This window comes from Arachis hypogaea, chromosome 20 (genome assembly GCF_003086295.3).
Source record: "Arachis hypogaea cultivar Tifrunner chromosome 20, arahy.Tifrunner.gnm2.J5K5, whole genome shotgun sequence".
NCBI classification, from domain to species: Eukaryota; Viridiplantae; Streptophyta; class Magnoliopsida; order Fabales; family Fabaceae; genus Arachis; species Arachis hypogaea.
In genome coordinates, this window is record NC_092055.1 from 4,216,382 (window position 1) to 4,243,435 (window position 27,054).

General features: G+C 36.8%; 3 protein-coding genes across 4 annotated transcripts; all 3 read left to right on the forward strand.

Annotated features, from left to right (window-relative positions):
* The first annotated feature begins 88 nt into the window (after nucleotides 1–88).
* LOC112782929 (uncharacterized) lies at nucleotides 89–9,901 on the forward strand. The gene is made up of 22 exons (XM_025825607.3): nucleotides 89–1,060; nucleotides 1,651–1,765; nucleotides 1,977–2,077; nucleotides 2,237–2,328; nucleotides 2,927–3,062; nucleotides 3,195–3,263; nucleotides 3,409–3,510; nucleotides 3,754–3,852; nucleotides 4,551–4,661; nucleotides 4,840–5,043; nucleotides 5,363–5,470; nucleotides 6,518–6,613; nucleotides 6,700–6,756; nucleotides 7,201–7,347; nucleotides 7,453–7,512; nucleotides 7,611–7,715; nucleotides 7,965–8,126; nucleotides 8,415–8,488; nucleotides 8,705–8,828; nucleotides 8,947–9,059; nucleotides 9,359–9,485; nucleotides 9,591–9,901. Exons 1-22 carry the CDS (start codon nucleotides 359–361, stop codon nucleotides 9,741–9,743), a joined length of 3,057 nt encoding a protein of 1,018 aa, XP_025681392.1. The 5' UTR covers nucleotides 89–358; the 3' UTR covers nucleotides 9,744–9,901.
* A 1,808-nt stretch (nucleotides 9,902–11,709) lies between these two features.
* On the forward strand, nucleotides 11,710–14,239 carry LOC112784553 (uncharacterized). 2 transcript variants are annotated; one of them, XR_003193933.3, is made up of 9 exons: nucleotides 11,710–11,995; nucleotides 12,115–12,242; nucleotides 12,448–12,495; nucleotides 12,609–12,722; nucleotides 12,833–12,901; nucleotides 13,025–13,081; nucleotides 13,234–13,361; nucleotides 13,731–13,811; nucleotides 13,970–14,239. XR_003193933.3 is itself a non-coding variant. In XM_025827795.2 (9 exons), exons 1-9 carry the CDS (start codon nucleotides 11,836–11,838, stop codon nucleotides 14,024–14,026), a joined length of 855 nt encoding a protein of 284 aa, XP_025683580.1. In that variant the 5' UTR covers nucleotides 11,710–11,835; the 3' UTR covers nucleotides 14,027–14,239. The 2 variants fall into 2 exon arrangements, 1 of the variants encoding a protein (XP_025683580.1); XM_025827795.2 differs by having other exon boundaries at nucleotides 13,234–13,374.
* A 4,164-nt stretch (nucleotides 14,240–18,403) lies between these two features.
* Nucleotides 18,404–19,615, forward strand: LOC112784027 (uncharacterized). Its single transcript, XM_025827115.3, has one exon. It carries the CDS (start codon nucleotides 18,523–18,525, stop codon nucleotides 19,348–19,350), a length of 828 nt encoding a protein of 275 aa, XP_025682900.1. The 5' UTR covers nucleotides 18,404–18,522; the 3' UTR covers nucleotides 19,351–19,615.
* The last annotated feature ends 7,439 nt before the right edge of the window (nucleotides 19,616–27,054 follow it).

Below are 27,054 nucleotides of genomic sequence, written 5' to 3' on the forward strand. Positions count from 1 at the left end.
AAAGCCCATAGTTGGCCCAAAAAAATCACAAATTATTATTTTATCGGGCAAAAAAGTTAGTTAAAGATCTTGCAACTCACGTGAGATAGAGATTATTACGATTCATGGCATGAATGCATGAGATGAGGTGAGGTATGTCCTTTTAAGGCAAAAGGTAAACACCTTTTTTGTTTCAGGTGGTTATAACTACTCATAACTAAGAGAGAGAAGGTTGATTAGAGTATTAAATTTGTGTTTAGTTAGTTTAGTTGCGCGGCGCGCTTCCCGCGACAACAACCCTCGTCATCGATTTCCGCCATTTTGAATCGTTATAACAGACTGATACCGAGCTGAAGAATCAAACTAACTTTCTGGCAAAATGCAAACCGTTTTGATTTCGTTTCCTCTCCTCACTCCCTTCAACATCTCATCCTCAGATCCGCACACTTCCTTTCGTCAAATTCCTTTCTCCTCCACTCGCTTCTCCTCGCTTTCCATTCCCTGCGCCACCGCTCGCCGGAGTTGCAGCGTTCCAGCTTCTACAGGCGAATCCGCTCCCTCCACCGTTGCTCCAACAATCTACGTCGATAACAACGATCCCGGCGATTGCACTGTGTTCGTGATCCGGGCTCACAACTGGATCGGCCTCCTCCAGATCATCACCAACGTTTTCAAGGTCCTCAACCTCAAGATCGACAGAGCCACTGTCGAATTCGAAGGTGAGTTCTTCACGAAGAGGTTTTTCGTCACTGACTCAGATGGAAATAAGATTGAGGACTCCGAGAGCTTGATGAGGATCACGCGAGCGCTGGAGGAGGCCGTTGGTGCCGCCAGCAATGGCATCGGCGTCCGGACGGTTCCGGCGTTGGCCAGTGCAGGGGTGAGCAGAGGAGTTGTAGTCCGGAGGCCTGGGTTTCTAGAAGGGCTTGGGGAGCATCGGGCTAAAGCTGAGAGAATGTTCAGCTTAATGGACGGGTTCTTGAAGAACGATCCCATCAGTCTTCAGAAGGATATTCTTCATCACGTTGAGTACACCGTAGCAAGATCGCGGTTTAGTTTCGATGATTTTGAAGCGTACCAGGTAAGCTGCCTTTAAGCTTAATTGCATTATCATTTTGTTCGGCATAATGATTGTGTATGCGCAAGTTGTTACCGGATGGAATTCACAGTTGAGTAATTCAATAATGCCACTGGAAATTTTAGAAATGTTCTTAGCGACTTTGTAATACGTGTTCCTGGATATCAAGTGAAGGAAGTTGCCAGCTATTTTGCTGATTGATTGCTGCCAAGCAATCCCAATGGAAAAACCAGAAAATAGTTGCCAATTATGTTCAAGCAGTTAAAGAAGGGTCGATTGGTGATCTAGTAATTTTGATGGTAGATGCATCATTAGTTATTGAAATTCTTATGAGGTTGCGATTTGAAGAGTAAGCTGGTGAATGAATGTATGGCATAGTGCGGTTTATGCAGTTATGCTTGAATTTTTTTTATGTGAACTTGTCATTGAAGGAAAAGCTTATCCCGTTAAACTTTTTCTCTGTGATATCCTAATACTACAGCCTTGTAGGTTATAGAGCATAAATGATATAACTGAACTACCTTGGCTTAATGATTGTCATATTTTAAACAGTTTATCATTAGAATATTGAGCATGTGTAATGGTATTTGTAGGCATTGGCACATACTGTAAGAGATCGATTGATTGAACGCTGGCATGATACTCACATTTACTTCAAGAGGACAAAACCTAAGCGCCTCTACTTCCTCTCGCTTGAGTTTCTTATGGGTACTTAAATTGATCCGCTAAAATATGATTTACATGTTACAACAAATATCCTTATTCAATCTTTATTTCCTGTCTATTTCTTTCTCCAAGTTATTTTTATTTATAAGTGCTTGCAAGTTGTGAATATAACTTCCATGACTTATTTATTAAATGAATAAACTAAAAGTATAAACCAATGTGTAACTAAGAACACCTGTTATTTGGATATCAGGCAGGTCTTTGTCAAATAGTGTCATTAATCTTGGTATCGAGGATCAATGTGCGGAGGCCCTAAACCAACTTGGATTTGAATTTGAAGTTGTGGCTGAGCAGGTATTACTAACATTTGATCTAATCTTTTATTTTATTTTATATTTTTGCTTTTATCCAGAAAAGACCCACTCTACTTGTTGTAATATCATTTATCCAACTTGGTACTCGAGGTGGTTATGAGTATTTGTTAACGTTCATGTACATTAAATCTTTGACAAGGAAGGAGATGCCGCCCTAGGAAATGGTGGCCTTGCTCGTCTTTCAGCATGTCAAATGGATTCTCTAGCAACTTTAGACTATCCTGCGTGGGGGTAAGGTGTTACTATGTGATTCTATTTTGAAACATTATTACCTTCATAAAGTTTTCCATTGTTAAGATTTTAAACATATATATTAGCTGTGAACTTGGCCTTATGACCTTGAATGTCTAATGCACTTTGTTATTGGGCCTCATTTAGCTGTTGTGATGCACCGAAACATTTTCAAGCCTCTAAACAGTATTATATAACGTGTTTGCATGATGCTATATATCCAATAGCATGATAGCGGTTTGTTTGGATAATTTAATTTCTAAATCACGGTTCTCATTCTTGGAGTGTCTTTATCCTAAAACTTTGTGGATTTGAGAGTTCTGCTCTGTATGATCAGAAACATCTTATGTGAACTTCTGTAATAATTATTCATGCAAAACCCTATGAAGCACAAAGGATTAACACATCCTACAGAGAAATCAATTTTTCTGTGTCATTATTATGCTTATATTAAGTATCAGATACTGAATGATGTCAAAACTGGGAGTAAAAGTATAAGACTTCTTATGTTTGTGCTTTGGTGTGGACAAAAATATTCCCTTAACTAATGATTGGGTGCTGTGAGCTGAATTTCATTGAGTTGATTTTCATTTTGCAGTTATGGATTGCGTTATGAATATGGATTGTTTCGTCAGATCATAGTTGATGGCTTTCAACATGAAAAACCTGATTACTGGCTGAACTTTGGAAACCCTTGGGAAATAGAGAGAATTCATGTAACATATGAAGTGAAGGTTGTCAAGGGCTTCCTGTTTTCTTCTTTTTGCTTCATTTTAGTTTTTCTACTTTCTAGTGATGTAGCCCTTTATTTTTATCAACTGAACATTACAATCTATATCATCTCTATGTTTTGCTGGTTGGGTTAGTTCTATGGGACTGTTGAAGAGGTAGAAATGAATGGAGAGAAACAAAAAGTTTGGATCCCTGGAGAAACGGTAAGCTTAGTACTTTTTACCTGATTTAAAATAGTATTCCTGATTCCTCTTTTCAATATCGAATGTTCATTGTTGGACAAAGAATCTGTTTTCTCATAAAAAGGTGGTACTAATAATATTTGGTAACTTGTTTTCACAATTCCAGGTAGAAGCTGTGGCTTATGACAACCCAATACCTGGCTATGGGACAAGAAATACCATCAACCTTCGGCTTTGGGCTGCTAAACCTAGTAGTAAATTTGATTTGGTGATTTATTCTCTTATTACATCATCTGCTACAAATTTAGTTATTGTTATTGTTGTTATTAACTTTATGAGCTATTTAATCATAATCATATATGATCAACCAATACTCAAAGTGTACCTAGATTAGAAACAGATGAAAGTTTGTTTATTTTAATCCATTCTTGCAAGTGTATTTTGTCATCTCTCTCATTTGATATTGATTCAGGGTGAGTTATTGAGTCCTTTATCCCACTGTTGTTTGCAGGAGGCCTATAACACTGGAGACTACATTAATTCTGTTGTCAATAGACAGAACGCTGAAACCATAAGTAATGTCTTGTATCCAGATGATCGCTCTCATCAGGTATTCCCTCCAAATGAAAACAACTAAAAAAATGATTTCCTCATTGTTATTATCTGTTCAGACTGTTTTATTTTCATTTTTAGCTTTGTCTCCATGCTTGACAATGAAAGCTAATATCATCATATTTTTATTTGTTCAATTATGATTGGAAGAATGAGTCTCCCATACTGCTTTTTCATAGGATTAATTGCTATAGTTATGATATTCTCTTATTGTATCAGTTAATTTGATAACAAAACTTTGCTATGTTGCTCGTAGAATCTTTTATAGAAGCTTAGTTTATAATTAACCTTCCTGTGTCACGCAGTTCTTAAGTATCTGTTGAAGCTTGTCTCGTGTGTGCTTTTAAATTTTTTGGCTCAACATTATTGTTCATAGAATCGATTATCTACTATTTAGGAGCAAAGGCTCAGTGAAGGCACTAGGTTGTATTTCCTCTGCATTTTTTGTTGTTTGCCTTGATCTTCCCTTGTTAATGTGCGCTATAATGCATTGTTGTATATGTGTCTCAAGTTTTCATTGTTAATATTCCATGCTTTTTAATTGTCATCTTCACAATGTTTATTAGTTCCATTTGTTTAGGAAGTTTGTTTAGTCTATTGTATCTTTCATAGTAGGATAAATTTGTCCAGTATAATGTTTTTCCCCTATTCTGAAGAATATTCAACTCTTCTTCTCATATTATACTTTATGTTCAGGGAAAGGAGCTGAGATTGAAACAACAATATTTTTTTGTCTCAGCATCTTTACAAGACATCATGCGAAGGTTCAAAGAAGAACATACTAACTTTGATGAACTGCCAGAGAAGGTTTAGTTTCAAATGTTTTGGGATTACAGACATTCATTTGTTAGTTAGTGTGTGATCTATAGTAATCAATAACATGTTATTTTTATTTTATTTACTCATTTTTATTGTTCATCAGTGATGCTGAGAGAAAATTATGAGTTCTGTCTCATAACTTACATTATGCCTTTCCTCTAAGTAGGTTGCTCTCCATCTAAATGACACCCATCCATCTCTTTCAATTGCTGAGGTCATGCGGATGTTAGTTGATGAAGAACATTTAGGTTGGCATAAGGCATGGGACATTGTATGCAAAATTTTCTCTTTCACAACCCACACAATGGTAACTGATGGAGAGAAAATCCCTGTTGAGCTACTTGAAAATCTTCTCCCTCGCCATTTAGAGGTATGATCTGCTAAGATAGTAAGATATTTGTTTTCTGTATTTTATTTAATATTGTACCTTAATCTGTGATTTATTAGTCATTTGAGTGGCAAGAAAACAGATACGTTCACTCATATTGTACCATTATATTTGGCTAAAGCATGGGATTATTTTACTTCATGGTGCACTAACTATTCAGAAAGTTTTCCATATTGAACATCAGACTTTACTAATCAAGATGGGTTTTTTTGTTGTTCTTTTGTTCTCATGAAAATAATTCCCTTTTAACTAACTAATTAAATTGAATTATTTACCGAGTATCTTATCTGCCTTTTTTCAGATTTTATATGAAATAAACTTTAACTTCCTGGAGGAGATGAAGAAAAGGATTGGTCTAGATTATAGTAGACTAGCCCTGCTGTCCATTGTTGAAGAAGGTGCTATGAAGGTACTTTTGGAACAATCTGTCTATAATTGATCTAGTAATGTTTAGTTTGCTATAGTATCTTTCTTTTTATCACCCCTTTTTCTCTATGAATTGTAAATTACATAAGTCCATATTGTACTATCAATGGATGCCCTGTTAATAAAAAAGGGTAGCCCGGTACACAAACATCCCACATTAACGTAGGGTCTGGAGAAGGGCTGCACCCTAAGGGTGTAATGTATGCAGCCTAACCTGATAATTACATCAAGGACTATTTCTACGGCTTGAACCTGTGACCTTGAGGTCACATGGAGAATATGCAAGGCTCTGTTAATGCAAGGCAAAATATGCTGGGAAATTTTAAGCTGTTAAGAATCAGGATTAAGTCATCAATTTATATATAGCACATGCAATTTAAATATATTTTTTTCATGGCTCAATAGCAACTTCAATGCCAATGGTATGTCCCCTATCAGTTCAGGTTTGCCTGTGTTCTCGTTCTTGCTGTGTTTTCAGTTACTAGCCTTTCTTACCAAAGTGCTTTGCCTTCCCTTCTTGTCTCTCTAAAAGTTGGGTCTATTGGTTAAGTAAACAACCTTAATTTGTTACCCAATCCAAACCTAAACGATTTCATATATATAGACTTCTGAATGTGTTATATTGTTGTAACACTTGATACACAAACCTTTGTTTCTATTAGCAGTTTGGCACTGAATTCAAATTTCTGCAATGCATAAGCTCACTTAAGTTGGCAGCTGGAAATGAAGGGCCTTGATAAGTAATATGTGAATTACAAGTGGACTTCGTATAAATTCATATGATACAACTTAGAACAATCTTTTTCTCTGTAAGTTAATAAATTAGGTAACTTTTAAGCTGAACAAAAGCTTCATGCTTTTGAATCCTTCGAATTTTTGAATGGTAAGTCTACTATGAAAATGCTTGTGAATTCCAAGATCTATGATCATGATGCTTACAGTCTTGAACATCATATTTAATTAAATTCTGTTTAATCTTTTATATGCTTACAAATAACCAGATTTTTGTGATTATATGTTGGATTTGCAGAGCATTCGAATGGCAAACTTGGCAATTGTTTGCTCCCATACTGTGAATGGTGTTTCAAAATTACATCTAGAAAAACTGAAGACAAAAACATTTAAGGTATGATTTCATCATTGATAATAGTCTTTTTCACCTAAGCTAGTGTGTAGTCTTAAAGTGATCAAGTTTATGGCTCAACTTTGCAGGACTTCTATGGGCTATATCCAGAAAAATTTCAATGCAAGACAAATGGTGTGAGCCAGGTAGGTAATTGCAGTAGCTGTTATAGGATGTGTGTAAACTTTTGTTTGATCTCCTGTCTCATATATGTATAGCTATATGAAAGGATTAAAGTGGCTTACTGTTGAATTGGGCCCGTATATTAGAGTGTAATCAATGTTTGTAAGTGTGTTACAAGAAAGGTTGTCTATACAACTAGTTCTACTCTGACATTTGTTTCTCTTTGTTGTTGAAAGGCTTGAGTTTGTTATTTACATCTTAACTCATTGGCGTATAACATCAAGATGCTTATGCCTTATTGTACAAATATTTGTACATATTTTTCTTAGAAGTAAAATAGATTTGTGGAGAACTATGAATATTTGTATACTTGGTATACTATTGAGCATTTTATTTTTTATTTTTCATTTTTAGAAGTGCAATTGCATGTGCAGCAACTAATAATCCAGTAAATTGATATTTGTCAGCGTCGGTGGATTGTGGTGAGCAATCCCGGTTTACGTGATCTTATATCAAAATGGCTAGGGACTGAAGCTTGGATCCGTGATGCTGACCTTCTGTCAGGATTGAGAGATCATTTGGACAATGCTGATTTCCATCTAGAATGGAAAATGGTAAAATTCCAAAGCTTATTACTATCCTTCGAGAAATTTCTTCAGATTTGAGAGAACTAGATATGATCTGATCTAATATACTTTAGTGCCGTTCTGATACTGTAGGTTAAAAAGGTTAATAAAATGAGGCTTGCTGAGTACATTGAAGCAATGAGTGGTGTGAAGGTTTGATTGCAATAATTTTACCTAAACATTACTTCTGTCTTTGATTTCTATGGTAGAAAACTAGAAATCACTCTTTCCTGACTTTGTCTTTATTGCAGGTCAGTTTAGATGCAATGTTTGATGTTCAGGTCAAGCGGATACATGAATACAAAAGGCAGCTGCTTAATATATTTGGAATTATCCATAGATATAATTGTCTCAAGGTGTGTGTTTGTGGGTGCCTTGGTACTAAAAGAATTTACTGATATACAAATGCCAATTTCAATTGACACAATTATCCTTTTCCCTCAAATAAAAATATATTTGTGGTTACTATATATATTCAGGTAGCTGTTGTTTTGTCTTAATCTGATATCTCCCACTGTTATGGTTTGGACGCCTGATCACCTACATATGAATTTGGAGATATACTAAGCCATAAACTGAGACTTACATTACTTGCTTTCTTGCAGAATATGGATAAGGATAGTAGGAGAAAAGTTGTACCTCGTGTTTGCATAATTGGTGGGAAAGCTGCTCCTGGTTATGAAATTGCAAAGAAGATTATCAAACTTTGTCATGCAGTGGCAGAAAAAATCAATAATGATACTGATATTGGAGATCTTTTGAAAGTGGTATGTTTAAAATGTTCATCTGTATTGATTTTATCACTCTTGCACCTTTTTTTTTTTTTTGGATCTTGAGTATCTTAGTCTTATTATCAAGAACTCAATTAATTTTGGATGTCCCGACTGAGTTTTCTGAAGGGGGTTGGGTCTCCCAGTAAGAACTATTTCTATCCCTAGGGATCAAGGCACCTATCACCTTAATGAATCCCTCATCCGTCACTCTTGTTCTTTTTATTTATCAGTATTTGTTCTGGTATTTATCTTGTTTGACCCATACTCATTTCTATTTGATAGGTTTTTATCCCTGACTATAATGTTTCTGTTGCCGAATTGGTAATACCTGGGGCTGACCTTTCTCAACACCTGAGGTTTGCAAATTTAGTGCTCATTTATTTTAATGCCTTTGTCAAGTTTGTCAATGTTGCTGATTAGTATCTGTCTTTTGCTTCACTCCTTATCATGTTTTATCAATAATACTGTAATACTGTATTCACGAATACCAAACGACTCAGGGCTGTATAGAGCTAGTTTTGCGAAATGCAGTGCAGGCATTTTGCTTATTGACATCAATATCTTTCTTATAGCACTGCAGGAAATGAAGCATCGGGAACTGGGAACATGAAATTTTTGATGAATGGATGTTTGCTTTTAGCAACAGCAGATGGATCCACAGTTGAAATAATTGAAGAAATAGGGGAGGATAACTTGGTGGGTGATAACTTTTCTTGTTACTTAATGATATATGTGATCTAATAACAATAGAGAAAGGATTTCAAATTAAGGAATCAGGTTGCATAGGCTTCTATTTTATTTTCTCCATTTTCAGTTTGTTTTTGGCGCAAAAGTGCATGAAGTTGAAAAACGGCGTCAGAAAAGATTATCTAATTTGGCACCCCTACAGCCTGCGAAAGTACCCCTACATTTTGCACGGGTATTGAGGTATGAACAAAATATATTACCATCTCTAATGAAATTATATAGGTAAAGGCTATGGTGTCTTTGAGATTACACCTAACTTACTAAAAAAGATAAATACATAATATTTAATAAATTTTAAATATTTTATTTTTTATTTTAAATATTTTATTTTTTATCTTTAAAAGTAAGTTAAGCAATTTAGACACCATAATAAAAGACACCATAGAACTCACCATTATATAAATGGATCTATGTTTTCCTTCATTTCATTTTATTTTACTTTTGGCGGGTTGCTGCTATTAATCTGATACTACAATCAGGATGGTTCGAGATGGATATTTTGGGCATAATGATTATTTTAAATCCTTATGTGAGACGGTGGAATTTGGATTTGGTAATGATTACTATCTTCTTACCTCTGATTTTGGGAGTTACCTTGAGGCACAGGTACTTGGTTCATATGCTTTTGAGGAGTCTCCAAAATACTCATATTCAGTCAGTTTTCTGCCCTCCAATATATTAATATTTTAATTTGATTATTTATGAAAACAGGCTGCTGCTGATAAAGCATTTGTTAACCAAGACAAGTGGACGAGAATGAGTATCCTTAGTGTTGCCGGCTCCGGGAGATTTAGCAGTGACAGGACCATTCAAGACTATGCTGAGAGCACATGGAAAATTAGTCCCTGCAGATGCCCCCTCTGATTTGTAGCTAGCGTACCACTATAATACTATATTGGGACTAACTATGCTCGTATAATGGCCCTTGGCCAACATAACCGATTTGGTAGATTTAGACTCAGTATAACCGGCAGAAAGAAAATAGTACTATATAAATAAGATGCTAGTAATTGAACTTTAAACTTTTGCTCTCAAATTCTTCAAATTTTCACACTTTCAACGCTGATTAATGATTTTTAAGTGGTGATTATCTGATTTCGACCGACCGACCGACCGACCGAAGTACATAATTTATTTAGGATGGCTATTCTCATGAAGATATTTTTATGTAAAATAATATTAAAAATCGTTAAATAATTTAATAAATTTTATTAAATTACTTAATATAATGCGTTAATATTTTAACTATTATTTTCGCATGATAATATTTTCATTTGAATAATCATTTTTATTTATTTTAAATCATAATTTTAGAAGTTTCTTCGTACAAATCAATGGAGATTATTTAAGACTAAGTGCTCGTTCATCTTTCAATTGTTTTTGTTTTATTAATTTGTTAACAGTTTGAGTAAATAACATAATTAAATTTAAAAAAAAATAAAATATAAGAATTTAAATTAAAAATAATTTATAAATAAATAATTTTGTATTTAATTTTTTAATTTTAAAAGTATTTATTTTAAAAAAAAAATTATTTTAAGAGAAGTCACTTTTTTTTTTATTTTTTTATAAATATTTAAATAATTTTTTAAAAAAGTATAAATTAATTTTAGAAATTATACCAAATTTTAATGTTAGAATTTCTTATAAGTTAAAAATTAAAAAAAAAAAAAAGTTATATATTGCAAAAAAGGTATTTATTTTCCAAGGACACACAAAAAGGTTGCTAGTTACTGCTCCATTGCAAAAATAAGAATATTGTTACCTAGCATGTTATGTAAACCAACCTTACAATAAATTGTGAAATTGTCATTCAATTTTTTTTATTAAAACAAGGGCATAACATTCTAGCTTAAGAAAAAGGCTTGATAAGATTTTCATAACATAAAATTTTATCTTTTGGTTCTATAAATGTTTATATATAATTTATGAAAGTTATTTTTAAAAAAGTTTTCATACAAGCTTATGTTATTAGTAAACTAGACTATGGATCCATTTGAAAAGCTTAAGAAAAAGGCTTGATAAGATTTTCATAACATAAAATTTTATCTTTTGGTTCTATAAATGTTTATATATAATTTATGAAAGTTATTTTTAAAAAAGTTTTCATACAAGCTTATGTTATTAGTAAACTAGACTATGGATCCATTTGAAAAGCTTTACAAGTAAATTTTTTGTGGTTTTAACTTATAAAAAAATTATAATATTAATGTCTGATGCAATTTTTAAAATCAAATTACATCTTTTTAAGAAGTTATTTAAGAACTTATAGAGAAGTTAAAAAAATTACTTCTCTCATAATACTACAATATTTTATCACATTTCTTTTAAAATAAGTATTTTTAGAATTAAAAACTCAAACACAAATAACTTATTTATAAACTACTTTTAATATAGTTATTTATTATTTAAATTATTTTTTTAGAAAAGAGATTAATTAAACTGTTTACCAGGTTCTTTCTTTTGCTGTAATTAACACAATTCGCAAGAAGTACTTGTTAAAAAAGCTGTTGTGCTAGATCTTTCATATGTTCTGTTTATTCTAATTTCTTCATTTTTTTTGTTCCACATATACTATCTACCTTGCTTGTGGAGAACTGACTGGAGTTTCTTCATGGTGCAGTTCCCACAAAATTTGGTGCAGAAATGATAATATCTTTAGGTGTATACATCTCATTATCTTAAAATTAATTTACTTAGAGCTTAATCTTAAGATACAGTATTTTTAAAAAATTTTACAGTATCAGTTAATTACAAATCGTCATACGAATAATTTCTTTTAATAATTATTACAAAATATGAACACTTTTAATAATAACTTCTACTTGAATTGTGATGTGAATCAAAATTACACTATGACATGGGAGTCGTTAACTAGTGACTGCTGCTGAGTGCTGTCTCTGCCCCTCTGAAGAAAGAAAGAGAAGGAGGCTGAAGGCAGTAATCAGTTGAAGCAATGGCGTTTGCGCGCTCTCTTCTTTTTTCCGATTCCATTACCGTCGTCGTCTTCTTAGCCTTCTCTCCTCTCCTCCACTCTTCCCTCTCAGCTTCAGCTGAACCTACCAACCAATTCACCTCCCAAATTCACCAAATCAACCTCAAAATTGCTCATTTAGGTAACACTTCGTAATTCTTTTTTATCATCTTTCGTTACTGCTTCAATTTATATGCATCATTGAGGAACAAAAGTTCTCTTGAACTTCTTGCTGAGGGAAAATTAATAATTCGAATGCAGAATCGGTTCTTGAAGAGAATAATAACAAATTAAAGGAAAGAGATGCCTATCTGGAACAGGTTGAGAATCGAATGAATGAAATGTCGGAAAAAATCCTCCTTCTCCAATCTGCTCTCTCTAAAATGAAGGTTTTGTCTTCCACCTGTTTGTAATTATGCCATTGACTTCTTTTCTTAAAAATTCTCAAGTTTTGTTCTCTTATTGTTTTGTGCTCCTCTCACCTACATTTTTTAGTCTAACTTTGTTTTTATGTGGGAAGCAATAATATAACTCGATTTGATTTTTCCCTCTCAATTTCCGTATTTGAGTTCCATTTGTTGCTCTTTTTTGAAGACTGATTCATTGGATGCCGAAAAACGAGTTGAAGCTTTGGAGGAAGAGGTCTTTCTTTTCCTGCAAGCTATTTATATAAGTGAATAATTTCACTACTTTATAACTTTTTGGATCGAATTGAAAGTTCAACTGATATGAGAAATATGCTTGGAAATGCATAGGTACAACTTCTTTGGTCTGCCCTGAGAAGGAACAACTTTGAGCTTCATATTCTGATATCTAAAGCACAAGATACTGAAAAGACACTCGAGGAAGTCACTTTAAGAGTTGAAAAGGTAGCTGATATAATGAATTTTTTCACTTTATATCCATTTTAACCAAAACATTAATTTGATGCTTGGTTGAGACATATCGTTGATTATTGCATTTATGTTATTTCGTTCAGATGAACAATATTGTGACTGAACAGTGGATTCAGGTTCAGCATCTTGAGCAGGCTCTTCATGTTACCAAAGTATATCAAGTTTATTTACTAGAATATAGATTCTACTACACATTAGAGTATTCTTTTCACATGCTTTATGAACTTCCAATTGATTTTCCTTTTGTAATATTTGTGTGTTTTTATGTGTAAAAGATGAGGACTCTAAAGGCTCAAAGGCTAGCAAGCTTTACAAGATGCACATTCTTGAGGGTAATTTTGAAGTTTTTGGTATTGTTGTTTATCATAGTGTATTATCCCCTGCTAGAAGATACTGCCCAGCAGTAAGCACATTTTGTATATGCCATGACTCATAACTTCTGTCTCGTCTCTTCCCATGACATTTCTTTGTTATTGTTCTATAGATTACCAACACCCTTCTTGATGATCTTCGAGCACTGCATTCTTATGTATCTCGTGAAAGGACTTCAGTCAGTTCACTTGTCTCACGGGCTATGGATCAGTTCAAGCGATACTCTTCAATGGCTAAAAAGTATCACCATCAGGTTTTCTAGAAAACACACGTCTTTAGGAACTAGTGTCTAGTGAAACAAGATGATCCCTTATTCACTTATGAGAATTTGAAGCACTATCTGTGTGGAAGTTTAATGATAAATAGATTTTATATGATGTTTATATGTTTGTTGGTCACTTGGTGTTTCAGACTACTATTCCAGTATCGTTCATTATTATTTGCCAGTTTTTTTGCGTTCCTGCAGTTTTTCGATGCTTTTTAAACATAAATTTTACTCAATGGTTTTGGGGATAGGGTGAGGCCTTTTCATTGTTTAACACGTAAGGCATTATTAGTTTAAGAAGCCAATGCAGTTATAATTGTCTTAACACATGAATGTATGTGCAGCTTCAAGGTTTCATAAAAAGTTTGATGAAGAGAAATGAATTCACTGCATCTCTTGCAAACGATGAACTGATTTTCTTCCTGGTAAGCTTTCAGATTACTTATCAAGAAAAGGAGGGAGGAGGAAGAAGAAGGGGAGGGGAGAAAAAGAGAAGGGGGGGGGGGGTCATTCTAAGATGTTGATAGCTCTTTATAACCAGAGATTATCATTCTTTGAACAAAAGCACATATTTCCATTTCAGGCTTCTGCTGTTATCATCTTCCCTGCAATTAGTGTCTGGGTATTGCTCTCATCATAATTGGTTCTTACTACTTTCTAAGGTAACAACTGACAAGTTTCTTCCGACAACTGTGTTGAAGAACATGAGATACGTTTCTCAGTGGTGGACAATGTAATCTTGATCTTGTGTATGATATACTTGGTTATTTTGATTTTGTACAAATTCTGAATGACTATAGGGAATAAATAAGTGGGTCAGTAAAAGAAAATGAAGTAGATTTGCTTTAGTCCATTACTTTTTCTACCTTTTAGTTCATTTATTTTGTACTCTTATTTCTGTTAATTATATTAGTCATATTATTATTATTATTATTATTATTATTATTATTATTATTATTATTAGTCTCTTAACCAAACACACACTTTTTTCTGTATCCCGTGAAAGCGCAATATCTTATCCGATTCACAGAGAGTCTCATGTTTGGCATGGAAGACACAACATGGGAGCAGAGACTCCAAGCCCTAACCCACATCATAACCAGCCCCACACACGAACCAGGCCTCCACTCTCAGCTCTTGATAGCCACCCAGATCCCCTGTTACCTGAAATGGGACTACCCTCCATTCCTGTGCCCCTCCGATCCCTCCCTCCTCAACAGATGGGGCTTCTCACTGTTCCTCAGAAGGGTCTTCAGAACGGGTCCCCCTCAAACCTCTTGGAGGAGCAAGTGCCCTTTCCAGCAGCCACCACCACTGATTCTTGCACAGGGGGTGGAGGAAGCTCAATGGGGCCACCAACAGAGAAGGCTATACGCTAGGAAGAGGCTTTCTAGGAAACCCCTTGGCAGAGATGTTAACCCACTCATCCCCATCCTCGTACCCAATGTTCTCTTGTTGTCCCTTGTCTTTTGGAATCCACTTCGCAATCCAGATTACAACGATTGAAGAACAAGGTAGAATTCGTTAACATCCTCCTAGCGGCGATTGTACGCTAACACAATTAACATGTTACTGCTTATTGGGCTATCATGATATGTCATTCTTTGTCCCTCCGTCTTACGTTATCCAAAATTCCAATGCGAGTTTTTTGTTAAAACATGGAGTGAACTGTGGGCCAAAAAAAAAACTAAGCTTTGACAATTCTAAGATTTTATACTTATAATAAATGGTGAGTTTTTAAAAATGATAGTGGAATGGCTCAAAGGAAAGAAGGTGATATGATCCTTTGTGATTTCTGGTGTCATAATTCCAGATAGTGCAACAAGCTTCAAGACATTTTGGATCAATGACTTGCAACATTTTTAATCTTTTGAAGTTACAATATGTTGTCATATAGTATGGTAATTTTTTTCTTAGTTTTGCCTTATTCTCTGTTTTGGATGTATGAACTGATGCGGAGATAAAATCAACTTTCCCATTAAAAGAAGACTCGAAACCTTCTTGTCATTAGGATACAATAGTATAGTGTTTTTTTATAATTTTAAGAAAAAAAAATGGTCTTATGCTAAGTCTTTGTCTCTTGAAAATGAATTGGATTCGATTGTTCCTTTTGGACTAACGCCTCTTCCTAAGCGTTGCCTTTCTATTTTGATTTTTTTTCCCTTTCGGAAAGGCAGGCTGAAAATGTAGTTCCGCTAGTTACGGAATCAATTTCAGTCAGTGCAACAAGGCTGAAGGCTCCAATAAAGAACAAAAAGTTAACGTCATGAGTTTCAAAATTTCTCCACATATCATGCTCAAGCTCAACCATTACACATATAAATGATACATGGCGCCTGCCTTTTAAACCATATTAATTACTTACTTCACTCACTACTTTTTTAAATAAGGAAAAGTCTACGGACCAGCAACTTTTCCAACAGCAAAAAAAAGTGAGTCATAAGATAAAATCTCACGCCAATCTCACACCATTAAAATCATCATTGATGGCTACAAATCACAAAAGTTATTGGCTCCTAGCACTCTGCCATTTTCTTATCTTAGGGTCACAAGTCACAACATTTAACAAGGAAGCTTCTTTGTCATTTATGTTTCCTTTTCAAACCGTTCATCATTCTCTTCCCACAATCCTCCTTGTGATTCCGGCCTATGATTATTGATTTCTCGCCTTTGCTTTACATTTGAGCTAACACAAACCAACTTTCTATTCTTTTTAATGTTGACCCCATAATAATAATAATAATAATAACAAAAGAAAAGATAAAGAGGCATCAAGAAAATAGTAGCATCACCTTCCCTAATTATTTTAAAAATGGGTGACCCAAAGTAGTAGTTGTTGAGCATGGCCAACAATGGCTCCCAAAAGACACATCCACAGCTGGTTAGTAAGTACTAACTGTATCTCCTACCCTACCAAACACCATTTTCCGATTAAAAGGGACAAAATTAAAAAAGGTAAGTAAAAACTAATTTCATCACCCTATTCACTAGTAGCATTAACATATGGGCATGCCACAGTGTCATGTAACACACATAGATAGATCATAATACATTTAAGATTTAAGACCCTACAGCATACATTTGGAGTCCTAAGTTGTAGATTTTGTAGTCTCAGAATTCAGAAACCCATTGATCGATCAACCTAGATTTCAGAGCCTATGCTAAACGAAAAGTCTGAAAGCTAAAATCTATGTTAATTATATTTTAAATTCGAAAATGTTTGCTAACAAAAAAAATTAGTCAAAGAAAGGAGCAAAATGACTCATAAAAAAACCAGAGTTAAGTTCAGTTATCAGCATTATAAATGTGATAGATTAAACTCTAATTTGAGTTGAAACCCATTTTGATCCCTGAAATTTGGAGTTGGCCTCAATTTCAATCCCCAAACTTTTAGTTACTCAATTAACAGCTCCAAATATTATATCATGCCTTACGTTTGTCCCTATAGTTATCTCCGTTAATGGAGAGCTGACACGTTAAGTTGACACGGTGTGTATCTACGTGGCACCCAACTTGCCAGAATGGATGTGTGATAAGTGAATGATGTGATAACAGTTGTTTTCAATCAATATGAGTCCATGCAAATTAGGGTTTTGACATTTACGTAGAAGTCAAATTAAGTGAAAACAACTTTTTGCCACATCATTCACTCATTACACATTCATTTTGGCAAGCTGTGTGCTACGTAGATGCACACTGTATCAACTTAACGTGCCACATCAACTTTTTATCAACTGAGATAACTATAACTACAAAGACAAACGTGAGATACAATCTAATATTTGGGGGGTGTTAATTGGGTAACTAAAAATTTGGGTGTCGAAATTAAGGTCGAGTCCAAATTTCAGGGACCAAAATGGATTTCAACTCACTTTAATTTAAATGGTAAAAAGTAGTAATAAGCCAAAGGAAAAGAAAGTGCAGTTCAGTTATGGATCCTTACTGAAATGTGCTAAGGAATTGGCATAAACCTAAGAGTAAGATAGATATGGAATAACGCAATTTTGAACAAAGTATGAATGAAAATGAATGCGGGTTTTCAGTAGTGCCATCACTCTCAATCCTCAACAATCAACATGCACACGTTCTTGACGAATGGATGTAAGGCACATGCTATGCTATGTGCAACAAGATGCCATCATTATTTAATTTTTGGTGTCCCATTCCTTCCTCAATTCACGCATAATTACTAGCCATGTCTCATTTTCACACTCCCCTTAGAACTTAGAACAATAACTATTATTATTATTATTTATTTATCTAGCTTTTATATATTTTTGAAATCAAAGTGTATGTAATGAATCTCTTGTTTCTCTTTGGTGCGATATTATGATGATTTATGGAGCTACAACCATCACCGTCTTACTTATTAAGGCATAAAATCTCAGAGCTGATTTTGGCTTCTATTTAACCATAATTAATACAACAGCTCCATATCTACCATGTGCATCCATTTAAATATTTAATTGATTGCAAACATTTTTTTTAGGATCTTTTGGTAAAAACAAGTTTAATAAGGAGGAGGTAGGAGTTCAATTCTGTTCTATGATAAATTAAAAATATGCGAAAACTCACATGCAATTGTCTTTATATAAAGTTGCTAATTCAGAACCGTTAGATAATGTGACATGTTTGACTAAGTTATTATCTAATAACTATCAACTATCAACTTCACGTAAAAACAAGTACACGTGAGTTTTCACTTTAAAAATATTTCTGTCACATGTTTCTTGTTACTTTCTAGAAGAGATTTATATATGGGAAACCGCATCCAAGGGTGGATAAATTTTAACTTTGATCACTCAAGTCAATTTATTGACATATGATAGCACTGGTTGCAATGGTTGCGTCATGATGCATGGTGCAACTACTAATCAATAATGAGGTTCGTTAAAAGATAGGGAATTATGGAAAAATGATATTGTTTTATTTTTCTATAAAGATACAATTATATTAATTAAGAAGAGTCCTAAGTCACATATATATATATATTAGTCAAGAGGGACCACAATAATCAAAAACCTCATTCACATTTTCCACCTAATATTGCAAGGAGAGCCTAAAAGTCCTCTATATAAACACATTTAGGCAAAAGCATAGTTGCTCATCAAACCATTCTCTTGCCACTCACTACCTATGGCTCCATTCTCAAACTTCATTTCCTGCATTTTCTTAACAACCCTTTTGTTGTCTCTTGAAATAATCAATGCTAGAGAGAGCCAATTCTTCAGCAAAGTCACCCCTGTCAAAGAAACTGAACAACTTCCAAACAAAGAGTTTCCTTTGATCAACAACAACAACAACAATCCTCAGCAAGAACAACCATCTTTTGTTCCTGAGACTACTGAGAACAGCTATGGCCTTTATGGCCATGAAACTTTTGAGCATCACCCTCCCACCACCACCACAAATTACAAGCCATACAACACTGAGTTTGAGGACACAAGCAGGTACACCAACAACTATGACAACAACCATGAATTCTCCAACAACAATGACCAAAATGAAGAATTCATCAACAACAACAATAACTACTACAACAAAGATTCTTATGGCAATTACCAGAATGAGTTGAGTGACACAAAGTACACAGAAGAAGGATACAACTCCATGGACAACCATAACAACTACAACAACCACATGTTTTCCTACAACAACAATGCTGGAAGCAATGGCAACAACAACAACAGGTACAATCCTGAGAGGCAAGGCATGAGTGATACAAGGTTTTTGGAGGGTGGAAAATACTATTATGACCTTGAGTCTGAGAAGTACAACACCAATAACCATGGTGAAGCATACAGAGGAGTAATGAACAACCACAACAACAACAACAATGACAACTTCAACAATTACAATAGTTACAACAACCAAGGAGGCAATGCCTACCATGGAAACTACAACTCAAACCAGAACAACAACCAGGAGTTCTTTGAAGATGAGATAGATGACACTCAGCCATGATAGTGAACAATTCACTTTAACTATTGTTGTGTTTTGGTGTCTGTGTTCTCAATTGTGCTTTCTCAAAAAACAAATACAAAAGTTGAAAGAAATAGCTTAATTAACTTATGGAGAGCTTTTACTCCCTTTTTTATTTTATTTTTGTACTTAATATCTTGTGTTCTGGAATCCCATTGTCTCTGAATTGAGAATCAAGTAAGTATTATGCAAGCATGTGTAATTTTTTGCTTATATACCATCTAATAAGTTGTATGATGTCAAGTAATTAAGCTTGTTTGTTTGTTTCTTGCTTTATTTTATTTTAATCTCTCTAGTTAACAATATTTTACACAATTTTCCAAAGCAGCGCAATATGTGGAAGATTAACATCAGTGGTCCATGTTACCTGACCCTACCTGCATGCTAAGCTGCTACCATGTTGGATACCAATTTTTTTGAACATTATTATGATGAAGCATCACTAAATCTACTGATGATGTCTTTTGGACATTGTGATGAGGAAGCAACATTATTTTGTCCAACATGGTGCATGTCCTTTTGGAAGTGTCTTAGTTAAAAATGAAATTCTGATCACTTCATTCTATACACACTATTTTAGGAAAATGATACTTGGACAAACTTGGTAAAAATGAGGCTCTGTGCATAAGAAATTTCCTCAAGATAAAAAATTGGACAACTATTCACTCATTCATTCATTCATTCATCAATGCTTCACTTACTCTTTGGTGTTGATGCTACTAATGCTTCACTTACCTTCTTGCAAGTTTCAACAAACAAATTTAAAGGCCGTCTTCACCTACATTAGTGTACAATAAATTGTCGAGAAAAACTCAAAACAGTCCCTGACAATTATCTCGAAAGACAACGAAGCCTTTGACAAAAAAAAACCCAACCCGACTCTGACAATTACCTTGAAAGGACAACGAGGCCCCTGTGCCAAAAAAAAAATCAATGTTGTTTTTTTTGACACAGGGGCTAATTAGTCAAAAAAAAAAAAGATCAAAGGCCGAATTTGGTGTTTTTTTTTTCTTAGAGGCCTCGCTATCCTTTCGAGATAATTGTCAGGACCGGATGAGGTATTCACTCTAAATTGTCCTATTAGGAGTACCGTTTTGAGAAAATAAGTAAGAACCATAATGGTCCTTATTATTGTTATTACCCCTTTTGCCACTCTCTTTAGCCATAATTGTCACTTCAATTTGTCTTTAGAAGATGTGTTTAAAACAAGATTAGCGCCTGATGGTTGTTCTACCATTGTCAATGACCCTAGAAGTAGTTATTGATTAGCATCCTAATCAAATTGAAAATAAAATGTTGAAACAAATCAATTAGCCTTTGGTCCCTCCGCAATTAACGGTATTACAATTCCTTTTTTCTTTTTCTTTTATTTTCTTTTTAGCTTTTTGCTTACTAAACTACTAAACTAGTAAACCTTATTCTTTCTTCACATCACATAAGTCAGAAGCACAGGTGAGCCAACTCAAAATAAAAATAAATTCTTATTTTACAGATGAAATTAACCAGCTCAGTTCATATTTGAAAGTGTTAGGTTTCATAAGAATTGACTGCTAACCTAAAACACCAAACCCTAAAAAACTTCTTGCCATGAAGCACATGCAAAAATTATCACTACACCTACTTGTACTTCTTGCCACAGAAACTAACTTTATATATAATTAAATATCAACCTTTTTATGTCTTAGTAGCATAGCTATGGTCTATTAATCAATTTCAGAAATTAGTTTATGCATATATTTATGTAACAGTAATTTATCAATACAGTGTAACAAGTCATTTTGTGATCACAATACAATTGAAATATCTGTCATAAAATGATAGCTATCTTGAGTTTTGACTTTTGACTCTCAAAAAATCAATATTCAGCAAACTTCCTATTTTTGTTTTGGGTTTGCAACTTAGGCCCATTGTAATAGCTTAAAGTACCAATAAAAGCCCAGATTGGAGTTTACATACTTAGTGTTGGCCCAAACTGTTATAATTCTGGGCTGGATTGCATTTCTCTTCAGGGACTGGGCCAATTTTAGTAAATATCCTAAGATAAAGATGAATGGAACTTGTGCGTATAAAAATTATAGAGTTTGCCTAACCTCCTAGTGAACTTCTTTTTAATTTTTTGAATCCCACGTTTTTAATCTATTTTAATTTATTATTATTGTTCATACCCTAACCCAATAATAAAGGTCCAGGATCCAAGCAAAAAGGCCCAACCCAAAGGGTTGGCCCTCACCCAGTACCAGCCTTCATCCCCAGAAGTCGGTACTGAACACGACCTGCTCCAAAGAAGTCGGTTACGAGGGTTAGCTGGCAGATAACACTCATTCGAATGAGTAACTGCCCCTAGGAACTCTCTAACCACTTCATAGAGCCATATCTTAACCTCCCTAAGATATAGGAACGGTTATCCACCTAAAAAGGTGGCACTACTTCAGCGGTGGTTATTGGTTCACCACTATAAATACACTGACACCGTTCAGGTATCTCTAAGCCCCAATACTCTCTAACCTGCTCACACTCTTGCTAACTTAGGCATCGGAGTGTCTTTGCAGGTACCACCCCCCATTCTCTCACACGTACAAGTCGGACGGAGGAACACCGAGTAACAGATCCACCCGAAAGCCACCTCCTTCATATGTTTGGGCCAACCAACGCCATCCAGCCCATTAATCTCCGGTTACCCACCGTAACATTGGCGCCGTTGCCGGGGACCCGAGAGATCAACCAGTGATGGCGGATAGATCCCCTGAAGAGGGTCATGTGGAGACAGATTCTGAACAAGAGAATCTGAACACTGGAAACAATGAGGCAGACCAGACCCTTCACCAGGAAGCCAATGATCAACACAGGGAAGGCACCTCCGGAATCAAAAACCCGAAGGTGAATTCCTCGGAGGGGCGCGAATCAGAAAAAGAAGGACCATCCCACGCAATTGAGCTCATGGGATTAGTCCACAGTCGCCTCGAGCAGCTAGAACAGGAACGGGAACGACAAAAGGAAACCGAAAAAAACCTAAAAGAGGAGATGGAGCGACGAAAAGAGTTAGAAAGAAAACTCTTAAAGTTAGAGTCCTCCCTCAAAGGTCAGAACTCCCACGACGGTAGAGAAGATTCGCCCTTAGGGGAGAAAGATCCTTTTAGCGAGGACATAATGAGGGCAAAAGTTCCGAGAAACTTTAGAAGCCCCGATATGGACCTCTACGACGGAACCACTGATCCAAAGCATCATCTGAGCAACTTTAAAAGTCGGATGTATCTGGCTGACGCTTCTGATGCTACGCGATGCAAAACTTTTCCGACAACCTTATCAAAAGCAGCGATGAAGTGGTTCGACAGCCTCCCTCCGAGGTCAATTACCAGTTTTGAAGACCTCTCAAGAAAGTTCTTGATGAGGTTCTCCATCCAGAAAGACAAAGTAAAACATGCACCAAGTCTCCTGGGAATAAAACAGGAGGTCGGGGAGTCCTTACGGGCCTATATGAAAAGGTTCAACAAAGCATGTTTGGAGATTCAAGACCTGCCCACCGAAGCAGTCATCATGGGGCTAGTCAATGGTCTTAGAGAAGGTCCCTTCTCACAGTCCATATAAAAAAGACACCCCGCCTCTTTAAGTGATGTACAGGAAAGAGCTGAAAAGTACATCAATATGGAAGAAAATGTTAGGCTAAGAGACCCGAGTTTGCGACCCGGTCACCCTCCCTCAACGAAAGAGAGGGAGAGGGAAGCTAAGAAGAAGGAAGAACTCGGCCTCGATAGGCCAAGAAAATATCACTCTTATACTCCACTGAAAGTTCCTGTAGTGGATGTATACAGAGAAATTTGCAATACCGAAAGGCTGCCTCCTCCCAGGCCCATTAAAAATAAAAGAGGGGGGAGCCGCGGTGATTACTGTGAGTACCATAAGATATATGGGCACTCCACAAACGACTGTTACGACCTTAAAAATGCGATAGAAAAACTGGCCAGAGAAGGTCGGCTTGACAGATATGTCATAGAAAGGTCGGACAGTCATGAAAAAAGAAAGCGAGATGATATGGATAGAAGAGACCCACCACCACAAACTCTGGAGAGACATATCCATATGATCTCAGGAGGGTTTGTGGGAGGGGGACTCACAAAATCTTCTCGTAAAAGACATCTCAAGAGAGTTTACCAGGTCGGAGAGGGGTCCTCTGACCTTCCAACCATTTCATTCACAAAGGAAGATGGGCGAGGAATAATCCCTGGGCACGACGACCCAGTGGTAATTACCATGATCCTGGAAAATGCCCATCTACACAGAACACTAGTAGACCAAGGAAGCTCAGCGGACATCCTCTTTAAGCCCGCTTTCGACAAACTAGGTTTAGATGAGAAAGAGTTAAGAGCCTACCCCGACACCTTGTACGGATTAGGCGACACGCCAATAAAGCCACTAGGATTTTTGCCCCTCCACACCACCTTTGGAAAGGGGGAGAAATCAAAGACCCTGAGTATAGACTTCATAGTCATCGACGTGGGGTCGGCCTATAATGCTTTAATCGGCAGAGCTACCCTTAATCGACTCGGAGCGGTGGTATCGACACCCCACCTCTGCATGAAATTCCCGACCTCAGCGGGGATAGCAACGGTGAGGGGAGATCAGAAGCTGGCAAGGAAATGCTACAATGAAAGCCTAAACCTGAGGGAAAAAGGCAAAGAAGTTCACACAATAGAGCTCGGTGGAGCAAGGATTAAAGAAGAGCTGCGACCACGACCCGGAGGAAAAACCGAGGAGATTCAGGTCGGAGAAGAGGAAGGAAAAAACACTCACATAGGAACCAACCTGGGGGAAACCCTAGGACAAGAATTGATTAAACTCCTAAGAGATAATTCCGATCTCTTCGCCTGGAAGGCCTCCGACATGCCTGGGATAGATCCAGAACTCATGTCCCACAAGCTCTCGGTCTACTCGGGATCTCGACCTGTACAACAACGAAGGCGCAAGCTCGGCCCAGAGCGAGCTCTAATAGTAGAGGAGCAAGTACAAGCGCTCCTAGAAGCCGGTTTCATCAGAGAAGTCGAATATCCAACATGGCTAGCCAATGTGGTGCTAGTCAAAAAACAAAATGGTAAATGGAGAATGTGCGTCGACTATACCGACTTAAATAAGGCATGTCCCAAGGACCCTTATCCACTACCAAGCATTGACACCCTAGTAGACTCTAGATCGGGGTATCAATACTTGTCGTTCATGGACGCCTACTCAGGGTATAACTAAATCCCGATGTATAAACCAGACCAGGAAAAAACATGATTCATCATGCCCAGAGCTAACTTTTGCTTCGTGGTCATGCCATTTGGATTGAAAAATGCAGGGGCCACATATCAGAGGCTGATGAATAAGGTGTTTGCCCCTCACCTAGGGAGCTTAATGGAAGTGTACGTCGACGATATGCTGGTAAAGACCAAGAAAGAAGTCGACCTCTTGTCTGACCTTTCACAAGTCTTTGACACCATAAGGTTGCACGGGATGAGACTAAATCCTGCAAAGTGCGCCTTCGCGGTGGAGGCAGGAAAATTTCTAGGATTCATGCTAACACAAAGAGGGATCGAAGCCAATCCCGACAAGTGTAGAGCTATCCTAGAAATGAGAAGCCCGACTTGTTTGAGAGAGGTCCAACAGCTGAATGGCCGACTAGTAGCTCTCTCCAGATTTTTGGCAGGATCAGCACTAAGATCCCTTCCACTGTTCTTCCTATTGAAAAAGGGACACCAATTTGAATGGACTCCCGAATGCGAGGAGGCGTTCCAGGAGTTCAAAAAGTTTTTGAGCCAACCTCCTATTTTGACCCGACCTGTAGCCGGAAAAGACCTCGTCCTATACCTATCCGTGGCAGACAAGGCTGTCTCAGCAGCCTTGATAAGAGAAGACGAGGACGGTCAACACCCAATCTATTTCATCAGTAAAGTTCTACAGGGCCCTGAGCTAAGGTATCACAAATTAGAGAAGTTTGCCTACTCCTTAGTGGTAGCCTCTCGAAGGCTACGGCCTTACTTTCAAGCTCACACAATAAGAGTCCGCACGAACCAACCCATGAAGCAAATCCTCCAAAAGACGGATGTTGCAGGAAGAATGGTTCAATGGGCAATAGATCTCTCCGAGTTCGACTTGAAGTACGAAACTCGGACGGCGATTAAAGCCCAGTGCCTCGCCGACTTCATTGCAGAATATGCAGAGGATCAAGAGGATAAACCAACTACATGGAACTCTATGTAGATGGATCCTCCAATAAAACAGGAAGCGGCGCAGGCATAATATTGGTAGATGAAAGGGGAACCCATATAGAGGTTTCCCTCAAGTTTGAATTCCCAGCTTCAAATAATCAGGCAGAATATGAAGCCTTGATTGCAGGATTGAAGCTGGCAGAAGAAGTCGGTGCTACGAAGGTAATGATATACAGTGACTCTCAAGTGATGACCTCCCAAATAAGTGGAGAATATCAGGTAAAAGACCCAAATATGAAGAGATACTTGGAAAAAACTCTGGAACACCTTGGGCGTTTTGCAGAAACCGAAGTCACGCACATAACTCGGGACCTAAATAGCAGAGCAGACGCCCTATCCAAGTTAGCAAGTACCAAGCCAGGAGGAAATAACAGAAGCCTGATCCAAGAAACTCTCCAGGAACCTTCAGTGGTAAAAATGGAAGACAAACAAGAAGTCTTTGAAGTGGTCGGATTAAACCTCGGATGGATGAACCCCTTGGTCGAATACCTGAAATTCGACATCCTCCCCAAGGAGGAAAAGGAGGCCAAGAAAATCCGAAGGGAAGCACAACACTATACCTTGGTGAAAAATATTCTCTATAGAAGGGGGATATCAACACCATTGTTAAAGTGTGTACCGACCTCAAGATCCACCGAGGTATTAGAGGAGGTACATAGTGGAATCTGCGGGAACCATCTCGGAGCAAGGTCATTAGCCAGAAAGGTGATCCGAGCTGAATTCTACTGGCCAACCTTGCAGAAAGATGCCACAGACTTTGTGAAAAAGTGCCAACCGTGTCAAATGCATGCAAATTTCCCCATGGCCCTTTGCAAAATGGGGAATGGATTTGTTAGGTCCTTTTCCCCAGGCGCCAGGACAAGTCAAATACCTAATAGTGGGAATAGATTATTTCACAAAGTGGATAGAAGCAGAACCACTGGCCACCATCACTGCACAAAGAAGTCGGAGGTTCCTCTACAAAAATATAATCACAAGGTATGGGATACCTTATTCCATTACCACAGATAACGGAACCCAGTTCACCGACTCCACCTTTAGAAGCCTAGTAGCCAGTATGAACATCAAACACCAGTTCACCTCAGTGGAACACCCACAAGCCAATGGGCAAGCCGAAGCAGCCAACAAAGTCATACTGACAGGGCTGAAGAAAAGATTACAAGATGCGAAAGGGGCTTGGGCTGAAGAGCTCCAACAAGTACTATGGGCTTACAGAACAACCCCCAAATCCGCCACTGGAGAAACACCCTTCCGACTAGTCTATGGCGTAGAAGCCATGATCCCAATAGAGGTCAATGAGCAAAGCCCAAGAGTGATTTTCCACGACGAGATCGGGAATATACAGGGGCACAAAGAGGAGCTCGACTTGCTCCCCGAAATCCGAGAAGAAGCCCAGATAAGAGAAGCAGCGTTGAAGCAAAGGATGACCGCGAGATACAACAAA